Source organism: Pyxicephalus adspersus, chromosome 9 (assembly GCF_032062135.1).
Source record: "Pyxicephalus adspersus chromosome 9, UCB_Pads_2.0, whole genome shotgun sequence".
NCBI lineage: Eukaryota > Metazoa > Chordata > Amphibia > Anura > Pyxicephalidae > Pyxicephalus > Pyxicephalus adspersus.
Window position 1 is genome coordinate 49582181 of NC_092866.1, and position 12488 is coordinate 49594668.

Below are 12488 nucleotides of genomic sequence, written 5' to 3' on the forward strand. Positions count from 1 at the left end.
TTGTTAAAAATATTTCTTTAATCTTCATGCATAAAATGCCAACTCTGTACATATAAGAAAAATGAAATACCTAATAAAGAATACAAGGACACTTTGTAGCCAAACCGGTGAATAAATGACAGCATGCATTTTTATATCAAATACCGAGAATTGGTGGCATGACATGAGCACAGGATTATGCAGATCAGACAGAGAAAGAGTCACATGGAGACCATTTCCCCCCAGGATTGATGAACACATACAAGCTAACCAGAAGTGACAGGAAACAGATGACGAAGGTCCGATTTAATGTCATTTCCAGTAACAATATACCTTAAACTGGCCTTGGGAAATTGCATGGGTCAATAGAAGGAGCAGACATTCTGATAAAAACATAGAAGCTGCTGCACACAGAGGAGGAATAAAATTTTATTCAACATGCCTACAGTATACACATACTAGCCAACCTTTTAGAATTTCCCAAAACACTTGGATGGTAAGTTCTTGCGTCTCAGATTCAACGCACAAAACTGGCTTTGAGGATTATAGGGCACCAAATACTTAAAAAAGTTTATTATTGCTACTCAGATAGAGGGATAGATAGGTAGAAGTGACAAAGATAACATAGATATTATAAATATAGTTAATAAAGGGGAATAGAAGTCAAAGGCAGATGATAAAATGGCTACTTATTAATATCGACTATCCAAATAAAGATCATTAAAGTGCCACTTACATAAAGAAGTTACACTAAGGTTGATCTAAAAAGATTGAGCCTGATTTATGAAAGCTCTCCAAGGCTGGAGAGGATACACTTTCATCAGTGAAGCTGGGAGGTCCAGGAAACCTGGAATGGATCTCGTCTAGGATTTAAAATATTTGCATAGCAAATGACTGACAAAATCTATTCCAGGTTTGCTGGATCACCCAGCTTCGCTGATGAAAGTGCATTCTCTCCAGGCTTGGAGATCTTGAATAAATTAGGCCCATGGTGTAGAAGATTGTAAGAAAAGACACCAAGAGGTGGCAGAAATGACACACTGGAACATCTACTAGAATTACCATTGGCCAGCCAAGGAGAAATGGAGTAATAAGTAGAAAAAGAGGACCATTTAGAACAATCAACAATGGCTCTTATTGGAATTAACCTCTTGATAGATAACAATAAAGTGCAACCCTTCCAATACAACACCAGCCCACAGGACACAGGTGTAGATGAAGGATGTAGGAATACCAGAATCATCCATGCTGATGAAAAACAGTTGTTGAAGACTAGGTGGAGATTAAGAGAAAAGAAAGAAATCTACCATGCTGGTAGTAATTACCAGTAGTAATGCTTTTAGTGTGATACCAAAAAGATTTGGGACATCATTTGAACACTATTGACATAGACAAAATCTCCACCCACTAGCTGCTCCAGATTGTATTAATAGGGACATACCTACATCCTGCACAGTTATCTTTCACTATCCAAGACCTTGAGCTAGTTTTACACATTATAATATGACTGAGCATATTTTAGGTTTGGTATTTCACTTAGGAATCATGAGAGCCTACTTGATTAGGAATCATGAGAGCCTACTTGATTAGGAATCATGAGAGCCTACTTGATTAGCTACAAATAGGGGGGATTTTCAAAGCGAAACTAAACTAAAAACAAAAAATTACACTTAACTTTTATCTGGCAGGGTGCTGGTCCTTCCGAAGATCCGGTCCTGCGTTGTCCTGGGACTCCTCTCTGTCCCAGTGCAGAGGAAGCGTCAGGTGCCGCCATTTTCAGTCTTCTCTTCCGGCCTTCTTTTCAGGTGCGAGATCGAGTGACGTAGCTGGTGTGAAAGGGAAAATAAAGAGAGCCGATCTCACTGCACATGCGTGAGATTCCCCTAGGACAGGGGTCTGCAACCTGCGGCTCTTCAGCCTTCATGTTGTGGCTCCCTTCGGCTGCCGCGGGGAGATCTCTGATGGGGGATCCCCTTCCTCCCAAGACACTGCGGAGGAGGGGTATTCCCTATTCGGTGTTCTAATGAAAAAAAATCTACCAGTGAAATAAATATACCACGGGGCGTGTACAAATGGGTGTGTACAATGACATCCCCCTCCTTTGAACCCCAATTCCTCTGGAATGGGGAGATGTACAAAACCAAAAATGTAGGTGCAAATGGGGGACACCTGTGACTAACACCCCCTAAAATTTAATTGTTAGTCTTTCATCAGAACATAAAGAACTCTGGCCATCCAAAAAATCTACCGTTACACATTGCTGGAGGCACCTGAACCCGAATTTCTCTGGAACAGGAAGGGGGTACAGGTGAACAAAAATAGAGGTGGGACACCTGTGGCTAACACCTCCTAAAAACTCCACCCATCAAAAAACCCCTACCCTGTTACACATTGTTGGAGGCTTCTAGCACCTAAACCCCAATTTATCTGGAAACGGGGGTACAGGTGAAAAAAATTTGAGGTGCAAGTACGGGACACCTGTGGCTAACACCTCCTAAAAATTCATAAAAACTCTGCCTATCAAAAAAATCTACCCTGTTACACATTGCTGGAAGCATCTAGCATCTGAACCCCAATTTCTCTGGAATGGGGGGGAGGCGGTACAGGTGACCAAAATAGAGGTGCAAGTGGGGGACACTTATGGCTAACACCACCTACAATTGAATCGCTAAGGCATCGTCAGAAAATAAAGAACTCTGCCCATCAAAATAATCTACCCTGTTACACATTGCTGGAGGCTTCTAGCACCTGAACCCCAATTACTCAAGATTGGGGGGTACAGGTGAACAAAATTAAAGCTGCAAATGAGGGACACCTGTGGCTAACACCCCTTAAAATTTCATCGCTAAGGCATCGTCAGAACATAAAGAACTCATCATGGCCATCAAAAAAATCTACCCTGTTACGTTAGAAGCCTCCAGCTAATGTAACAGGATGATACGTTAGAAGCTGGAGGCTTCTAGGGGCATAGTTCAGTGTTTAATTTATTTCAAAGTAGGCTTACACATGCACACTTGTTGTACCAGGTAAAATTAAAAAAACATTAAAACTTTTAAAAGTTTATAAACTGTGTTATGTTTTGCGGCTCCAGACTATTTTTCTTTAGTGGAAGAGGAGGCAAAATGGCTCTTTTGATAGTAAAGGTTGCTGACCCCTGCCCTAGGAGGATAAATGCCCCTTCTACACATGCCCCAGATTAGGGCATGCACAGAAGGAGCAGCCAGAGCCTTCTGGGATGCGTGACGTAGGTTTAAAAAAAGGAGTGTTGCACTTAAAAAACAAAAACAAAATACCAACATTTTTACTGTATATAGAAGGGTTGTCTACCCCTCCATGTAAAGGAAAAATGTTGAGTTTAGGTATGCTTTAAGTGAGTCTTCAGTTTTATAGCTCTAAAGGAGATTGTATAGCGATGATACATTCAGATAGCAAGGTGCATTGTTTGTTTAAGGCTGGGTCTACATGGACGTTTTTTAAAAACTCATGTAAATGTTCCTATTGCGTTTATATGCGTTTTTATGCTCTTTTATTAGCGTTTTAAAGCTTGCCTTTAAAATGCTAGAAAACACCAATGCCGCGTTTTCAGCATTTTTTCGCATTTTCCTGCGTTTTTATCGCATCTTATCACGTTTTTAACCAATTTGCATATTAAGTGCTCAAAAATGCGGAAAAATGTCCAATTGAAATTAATGGAAGCATTTACCCGCGTTTACCCACGATTTTGGGTGTTTTCCAGCGTTAACCCAGCGTCTGAATTTTTTAAACGTTGCAAGAAATGTTTAAGATAATGTCATAAACGTGCCTCAAGGAAACGTCCTGGTGCAGAGGTTAAACACTGAGGAAACAGTCCATGTAGACTAAGCCCAGGGATTTGGTAATTTGAGTAGATAACACCCAATTATAAAAAATGTTGTTTATGTGAATCCACTGCAGAGTATTAAAATATGCTGCAGAGTATTACAATACTGTAAGGTTCTTTTACACAAAAATGTTTTAAAACCAAAGACTGCCACGAAAAGGTAAAATAATTTTGTTTAGTTAAACTTTGTCTCCATATTTACTATGACCTATGTATTACCCATATTATAAAACTTTGTTTAAAAATGATAATATCAAGAAGGGTAATGAAAAAAGAGAAAAAAAAAATTATTTATATCATATATAACTTCCAGTATAGTTGTAGAACTATTCCAGGTTCACATGTGAAATAAAACTAGCACAAAGTATATGAAATGTATAAATTGGCAAATAAAAATAGATTTCGATGATTAACCTATTTTTTTAATTTATTTTTTTCAATTTTTAATGAAGAGAAAAAAAGTAAGAAAATTACCACCAGAAACTTTATAAAGAAGAAAACTCAATTTTTTGCTGAATGACAAATAGACAGTATCTATTATTATTATTATTATTATCAAACAAGATATATATATATATATATATGAAAAAAAATGAAATTAAACGTTTTTGGGTTCCGCATTGGAACTCCTCGACAGGATACCTAGCCTAATATTGTATATTACACCATCAACGACTCTAACAACTAATCCATAATACCCAATTAGGATATAGTCCAAAGTGCATTCAGAATACTATGCCCCCTTTTTTTACTATTCTGGCAATTGGGTGCAAATTCAATTACTGATCTTCTATCCTATTAATTACATTGACATTTGGTCAATATACCAAGGTCTCAACTCCCCTGAGAAAGCCCACGAGGGTAAAATGCGTCGGGAGAGACCATTAATAAGAAAATTTCTATACTGACCCTTTTTTTTTTTTGGAGTTGGTATACATCACCATACATAACCAACCCGATGTAATGTATCTAGGTGTATCTAGATGTAATGTATCTAGGTTTATAGTGTCAGAGTACGAAACTATATATGTGTGTTTGTTAAGACATTTATTTTATAAAATCGATTCCAAATAAAATATTTTAATAAATTTTATAATAATATTGCCTTAAAGAGCCATCTTTCTTTTCTTTTCATTTTTTCCTTATCTCAAAATGTTTAGGCTCGGCAATACTACTTAAGTAGTCACAATTTTTATCCCTCTAAAAACTGATCACGTATTACATGTCCCAGGATATATATAGCGCCAACATATTACGCAGCGCTGTACACTAAATAGGGGTTGCAAATGACAAAACACATACGGACAGTGACGCAGGAGGAGGAGAGGACCCTACCCCAAAGAGCTTACAATCTAGGTGGTGGGGGACATATTTTAGGTTTTAGATACTTTTTTAACATTTTACACAAATCTTTTTTTTTTAGTATACAAATTTTTTAGTATACGCATTTCTCCAGTTTGGTGGATTCATGGCCCCACATCCAGTAAACCTTTTTGGGAGACACATGATGGCTTCTATTACCATTCACCTTCAGTTGATGCTAGTTGTCTGTCTAGTACACTGACCAGTACTGTCCCGGAAAAAGTATGCACATCTATAAAGCCAGATATTTATATTTACATTTTTGTTCCAGGTGAGGAATACAAAGCAAGAGGATAAATATGACGGCCAGAGAATTTGCATTTCAAGTAGCATTTGCAGCAGAAGAAAAATAAAGGAAGCTTTTCTGTGTCTCTCTCAGGAAACGTTTCCTTTATTTAATCAAGAATGCTCAGCCCCAGACCTCTGCTCATAGTCCATTTTTTTGCTAAATATGGCAAAATTTTTTATCTCCCCGCTTCTGTAATCTGGACTTTCTCAAAACAGCCTGCAATAATTTAAAATACACACAGGGGTCCTTGTAATCCCCATTTTTTAATTACATTATTATTGTAATATTATTATATTATGCTCATGGTTACAAATTCAACTTTTAAAATTAAAAGGGCTGCTGTAGTGAAAAAAAATTGTATAGTGTTATTAGCTATATTATTATAATTTGGTTAATTAAATATTTTTTTAGTTCACACGTCTTTATTTTTTTTTCAACTTTGGTATTATTATTATTACACAGTATTTATATAGCGCCATCATTTTACGCAGCGCTGTACAAAGTCCATAGTCGTGTCACTGTCCCTCAAAGGAGCTCACAATCTAATGTCCCTACCATAGTCATATGTCATTAATGTAAGGCCAATTCTTAGACGGAAGCCAATTAACCTCACTGCATGTTTTGGGATATTTTTGTTAAATTTAAGAATAAGCTGTCCAGCAAAAGTGGTACACACCCTTTAGGCCGGGCACACCACCCAGCATTTTTGTTGGGTCACAATAGAGGGGAAGCCAACTGCCTACACATTCTTCAACCCTGACTTAAAAAAAAAATTCTGGGGTGATAAAGAATAGGTAATAAAATTTGTTGCAGAGGGGACACAGAAAAAACAAATGCTGTGACTAACTGCATCATAGATGTGATACTGCATGGGACAGTCACACAAAACTTGAGAAGGCAAATGCTCTGCTTTTCCTTAAAGCTGAACTCTTGCCAGATATAAAAAATGTCACCTTCCAAGCTCCCATTCCTCCAGTCTTCGTTCTCTTGGAGGGTAGCAGTGTATATTGACTGCCTGGTCTCCTTTGCTGAGCTGTGTGTCCCTTTGCTGGACCCCATGGGCCTGATTTAATAAAGCTCTCAAAGGCTGGAGAGGATACATTTTCATCAGTAAACCTGGGTGATCCAGTAAACCTGGAATGGAAGTCTTTTGTTGTGTGTTAGCAAATGTTTCCAATCTTGTACCAGATCCTTTCCAGGTTTGCTGGATAACCCAAGTTCACTGATGAAAGTGTATCTTCTCCAGCCTTGGGGAGCTTTCATAAATTAGGCCCTACAACATCACAGGGCTCAGTAATGATGTTGGGGATGGCAGAAGGATCACAGCTCAGCACTGAGGATAAGTGTACCCAACGCTACTGGAATTGTTGACTGTGAAACTTTTTGGGCTACTATAGCCCTTCAATATTATGAAGAACTGAGAAAAGATTGGCACTGCAAGGTGACCATTACCAATAATATACAAAAGATCTCCTTTAAGATTTTGTAGGATTATTACTTTTTTTTTTTTAATTGATGACTCGATTTATTCTGTTAAAAGTTTTAGAACATAGGTAGTAATGTTACAAATATTAATAGGATTGGATGGTAATTACCAATGTTAAAATTATTTAAAACTAGTTTAATCCAGGGGAATAATCTAATTTCTCTAGTAGATCTGAAAGTTTTTCAAAATTGTTCAAAACTGAACATAAAGTTTTCCTTTACCTTTCTCTGGATCAGTATGTTGGGGGAAACTGACCTCAGATATCATTTTTTTCAACTTTATTAGCTTTGTAAAACAAGCCACTGATAGTAAATATATTATTAACTATATACAGTAGCACACATTTAGCTATACTGTGTGTCTGTTACATTTTATGGATGGGGTCAGGTCCCTTTTTAATTGCAATCTCTGCATCGTTCACATTTACATCATGTGTATGAACAGTTAAACCAGACCTTGGCAAAGCACATCATGCGTAACTATTTTTAACAGATCCTGTGCCAGTGGATTGATCTTTATTCCTCTTGACAAGAACGATAAGAATGATGTTTGGTTTTATGTAAGGTCTGTTGTTCAGTGACATTTAAAGTAAACTCTAAGAACTAATCAAGACTGTGTCACAACTGCAAAATAAATATATGCAAGTTTTCCTTAAAACGCATACATGTTTTTACAAATTAATGTTTCATATATCATCACAACTCAATGTTGATAATAATTTAATAAACAAGAGTAGTAGTAGTAATAATAATGAAGAATTGTGAAGAACTAAAACTCAATATTTATTTCAATGGGTAGTAACAGCAGGACATTGAGAGCCTTCATGTAGATATATAGGCAAAGCATACTGTTGTTGTTATTATTAATAATATTATATTGTATTTAAAAAATGCCAACATATAACGCAGCGCTGTACATTAAATAGGGGTTGCAATGGACAGAAAGATATAATAATGCAGGAGGAAGGGAGGACTCTAGAAATCTTCTTAGTAAACTATGGAAACCAATCTGACTTTTGTCTTTGCTTACATTGATAAATATGGCTACCATTTTTACTAACATACATTTCTACTATTTGAAATAGAACCCTGTATATTTGTGTTCATATGCTGTCCCCTTCCCAACCAATCCAAAACAAGTTATCAAATTACTATTAATAAACTAAAGTTTCACTTTTAAACTTGTATGATCAGGCAAAACATTAATGCAGAAAGGGACAGGCAACATTACTCTTACCTGCCTGATCAATCTGGGGAACTGCCAAATGGTTCCCGGTAATCTTGGCTTCCACTGTGCTTGCCGGGACTGTGCGGGAGTTATGTGTTTATGGCCCAGCCAATAAAGATGGCAGAAGGTCATATTTGAAGAAAAAAGGATCGAAGATGTTAGCGCCATGCGAACGGTGACAGGCGAGTAATATGGGTTTATCTCCACTTTAATGCTAGCTTTCTCTGTTGTCTAGCTTCAGTCCTCTTCTGGGTTGAATAGCTCGGAGACAAAGAGAGGGTACCATTAACAAAAAATGAATGTGCCTTTCATTAAACATGGCCCTATAAACAAACAATACTAAGTTGATCCCACACTCAGACAGTTTTATTGTGCATATGTGCTTTTAAGGAATATAGTAACAGGAGGAGAGAGCAGAGTGATAAGCTTACCTTTCTGGTGCATGTCCCTCGACATTCTGGGGGGTGGACAGTGTTACCTAACTTCATAACAGAAAGTGCCTGAACAAGGACCTTCACTGAAGGATCACCAGCATTTCTTTTCTTTTTGCATTTGTAATGTTTTCAATAAATAATATGTTTGAAATATTGTTTGATGTGTTTATTATACATATTATGTGTTTATTATATGTATAATATATAATAAAATAAAAAAAATCATCTAGGAGAGGGCAGGAAATCTGCTCATAGTAGTCAGCTAAAGGACATCTAGGACATCATTTAGGACATCTAAAGTTGTATCATACTTAGGATGGCCTTATAACCAGTACACAACATTGATGGGTAATGTTGAGGACATCAAGAGCAAGCAATACCAATTTGACCATAATATTCTTAAACCTCACCAGGGACACGGAGCAGACAATGAATGAACATAGACAATGGAAAAGATACTGGTGCACAATGTTAGAAAGACCAGGGATTATTTTATTTAGAAATACAGATCGAGGCCCAGGTTCATATCTGTAGAACATACACATTACACTGCATGAGCCATGCATTATCTTGAAGCAGCCCATTCATTTGCATTTAGGAATTTGCACAGATGTAGACCCAGCCTTAAAAAGATTTAAAAATACTTATGTAATTTCATGCAAATGTCACACATTTACAAAATTTTAATGATTGGATCTAAATATATTTTAAGCTTAATACTTGCAGTGATGTGACAGTAACAGACTTGGTCCAAGCCAGTCATTAAGTCAATTGGCAGATGACAGATTTAGCACAGCATGGCATTTAGGTTCCTGTAGCAGGTGGTAGAGACCTATTTCCTTTTCAACACTAGAATGTGGGTGAATAAACAGTTAACATTGAAAAAAAGAAGCATTCCAAGACTATAGTAGTGCATAATAGTAATCAATCAGAAACCTTTCAGAATCTTACCAATGTGCTTTCAATACAACAGGGAGAGGAAGAACATTGATATTCCTGTCCATTCACAAATGCCTCTGACTGAGCATTGTGGTGGGAGGTGTGGGCTGTATGTGAGGGACAGAGGCGGCTGACAACAGATAGGATGTCTGATGTGTTCCTTCTAACCAACCTCTGTCTCTTTGTGAGAGCTTTCTTTTAAATAATACCTGTGGGTGTTCAGGAAATTGATCGTATGTCCTTCTGCCATGCTTTTTTAATGGAGCCAATAAAAAATTTACCTATAGTTTATATGTATTGTGTAGTGTTGTATTGTGCTGTATTGTATACCTCAACAATACTTTTCCATTTTGTTGGTTCATGTTAGTCTGTTAAATATATGATTGAAAGTTTTTTGGCTATATCAGTTCAATAACTGTTGATTCGATAATGCCTTGTCCTCTCTGGCTAGGCTGTACTTTTATGTTACATTCCCTTTTTTATAGGAAAGAGAGTAAAGTGCTCCTTAGTCGTGTCGTAGGGTGACAGTGCTACTTCTCTACAGATACAGTAAATTACAATCGTTTTCCTAGGACAGTTGGCAACTTGCAGGATCACCAAGAACAAATAAAAGAATAAAAGTCTAAAAAATCTAATGCAACCACCACCATCACATCTATATTACATTGTTGTTTTGGGTTCTTATATTAGGGTGATGGGTATTATGATGGTCATACTAATAATATTTGGATCATTTCATTGACTAATTGATGCATTCAAACAGATTTGACAGGATTGCATATAAACTTAGCATGTAAAATGCACTACCCAACCCATAAAAATAAGTACAGAATAATAAGTCAAAAATTAAATTTTTTTGGATTAATATGGGAGATTGATTGGCTGAGAAAAACTTATACATGTGTGTAATCACTCTTTTACAATTCTGGGGGTTTATCCTGGATCAAGTTGTGTTTTAAGTCATAGATCTGGCTTTGTTGCCTAGAAGGCTGTCTGGGTCATAAAACAAATAAATATACCCTACTGAATGAAAGTGATGAGCTTCACCAGTCCTGGGGGAATGGACAAATACAAATAATATTGAGGGGGCATATAACTACGTGCAGGACACTGGCAGTACCCAGGTACCCCACACTTAAAATTGACCAAAGACACATTAAAGCTGGTTATGGAACTTCATTGGAAGGAGGTTTCCACTACACTTACAGTGCCAACCAATTAGTGGAAGATAATAGTGCTAGGCCAGGGGTGCCCACATTTTTTTTTGGCTTGCGTGCTACTTTAAAATGACCAAGTCAAAATGATCTACCAACAATAAAAACCTGGACTTAATAAATCCTGTGCGCGATAGATTGAAAGGCAGAGCTCCGCCATCTACTCGCGTTTCCTTTGCAAACTACCGGTATATTGCGATCCACCTGTTGGGCACCCCTGTGCTAGGATTTATAACTGGTAAACACTATGCCCCTCCTAGTATGTCCTGCAATGGTACCATACATAATACACCATCTGTTGAAATACTATCTTTCAATGTCTGAATAACCAAATTAATTTTAATTGTGTAATTACAATAAAGTATACATTTAGGGGTAAACATTCTCCTTGGTATGTACATTTTTGATTTTGGTTAAGAACTGTTACAATCCCTGCAGTATTTTGCAATTTTAGTAGGGAGTTCTGGTTCCTGGATACTCCAGTAACTCACCTAAGATGTAGCTGGTTGTCTTGGAAGTCACAAATAGTTTTATTTGACTCTCAAAGGAGTAGGTGTTCTGCATACAAACTGGTGAACTTAGTAGAGATGATAACAATGCTTGGCATTAAAGAGCAGCAAAGGCAGAAATCATAGGAATGTATGAGTTTACTGAATCCCAGGTAGGGTCAACATGTATTTTTTGGTATTCTCAGAGTGTTTTCAGACAGAACATGGGGACATTTGCATGCAATGCACCCTTGAAATGACAAAGATTGGGAGATGGTTAGTGGGTATCACATGGCCATGGTGTGTCTGAGTCCATAAGAAGCTGGTGGGTAATCCAACCCACCAGCATTTTACCAAAACCTAAATTATATTTGGGATGGACTGACCATTATTATTACACACAGTATTTATATAGCGCCACATATTACGGAATGCTGTACAAAGTCCATAGTCATGTCACTAACTGTCCCTCAAACGGGATCACAAGTTAATGTCCCTACCATAGGCATAAATCATTACCATAGTCTAAGGCCAATTTTGGGAAAAAGCCAATTAACCCAACTGCATGTTTTTGGAATGTGGGAAGAAAACCAGAGTACCCGGAGGAAACCCATGCAAACATGGGGAGAACATACAAACTCCAAGCAGATAGTGTCCTGGCCGAGATTGGAACATGGGACTAGCGCTGCAAAGGGCAGAGTGTTAACCTCTGAACCACCGTGCTGCCCATTTCCACAGCAAGCCCCTTTACTGATACAGTCAGGTGTTTTATAAATCTAAGCTAACACAAAGCTACAAGTGCTACAAACTGAAAACAACCACATAACAAAACCTAAAAATATACAGCAAATAAGCTGACAAGTAGCAGAAAACACTGATCTTTGTATTTTTTAAGACTTGACTGAAGAATTACATGCCCATAAACTCTAGATGGCAATATTGCACTTATTGTACTGGCTAACCCTCATCTCCGAGAGGTCTTACATATTCTCTTTATCAAAATTTTATGTGCCGCAGATCTATAGCCTCTTATTATAAGTGTAATGAAGCAGAAGTTATTGAAGCATTTTATTGATTGCTCAGATCACAAGTTTACTGTCATACTGAATTGGCACCTCACTCTCTAAAGCAAACTGCTGACACCTTTTTAAAAAAGTGACAACTGCATCTATTTCATGACCAGAAATCCATTTTCATCTCTATCAAGACAA

General features: G+C 37.3%; 1 protein-coding gene across 3 annotated transcripts in view; it reads right to left on the reverse strand.

Moving 5' to 3' along the window:
* Positions 1-12488, reverse strand: part of DCDC1 (doublecortin domain containing 1) — a 215382-nt gene that overhangs the window by 150759 nt on the left and 52135 nt on the right. The window contains exon 1 of one of the 3 annotated variants that reach the window (XM_072421858.1): positions 8212-9459. The exons of the other annotated variants lie outside the window; for them this stretch is intronic. Coding sequence (XP_072277959.1) covers positions 8212-8370 — 159 coding nt within the window. The 5' untranslated portion in view covers positions 8371-9459. Of the gene's footprint in view, positions 1-8211; positions 9460-12488 lie in introns of those variants that run through there. 3 annotated transcript variants of the gene reach the window in all.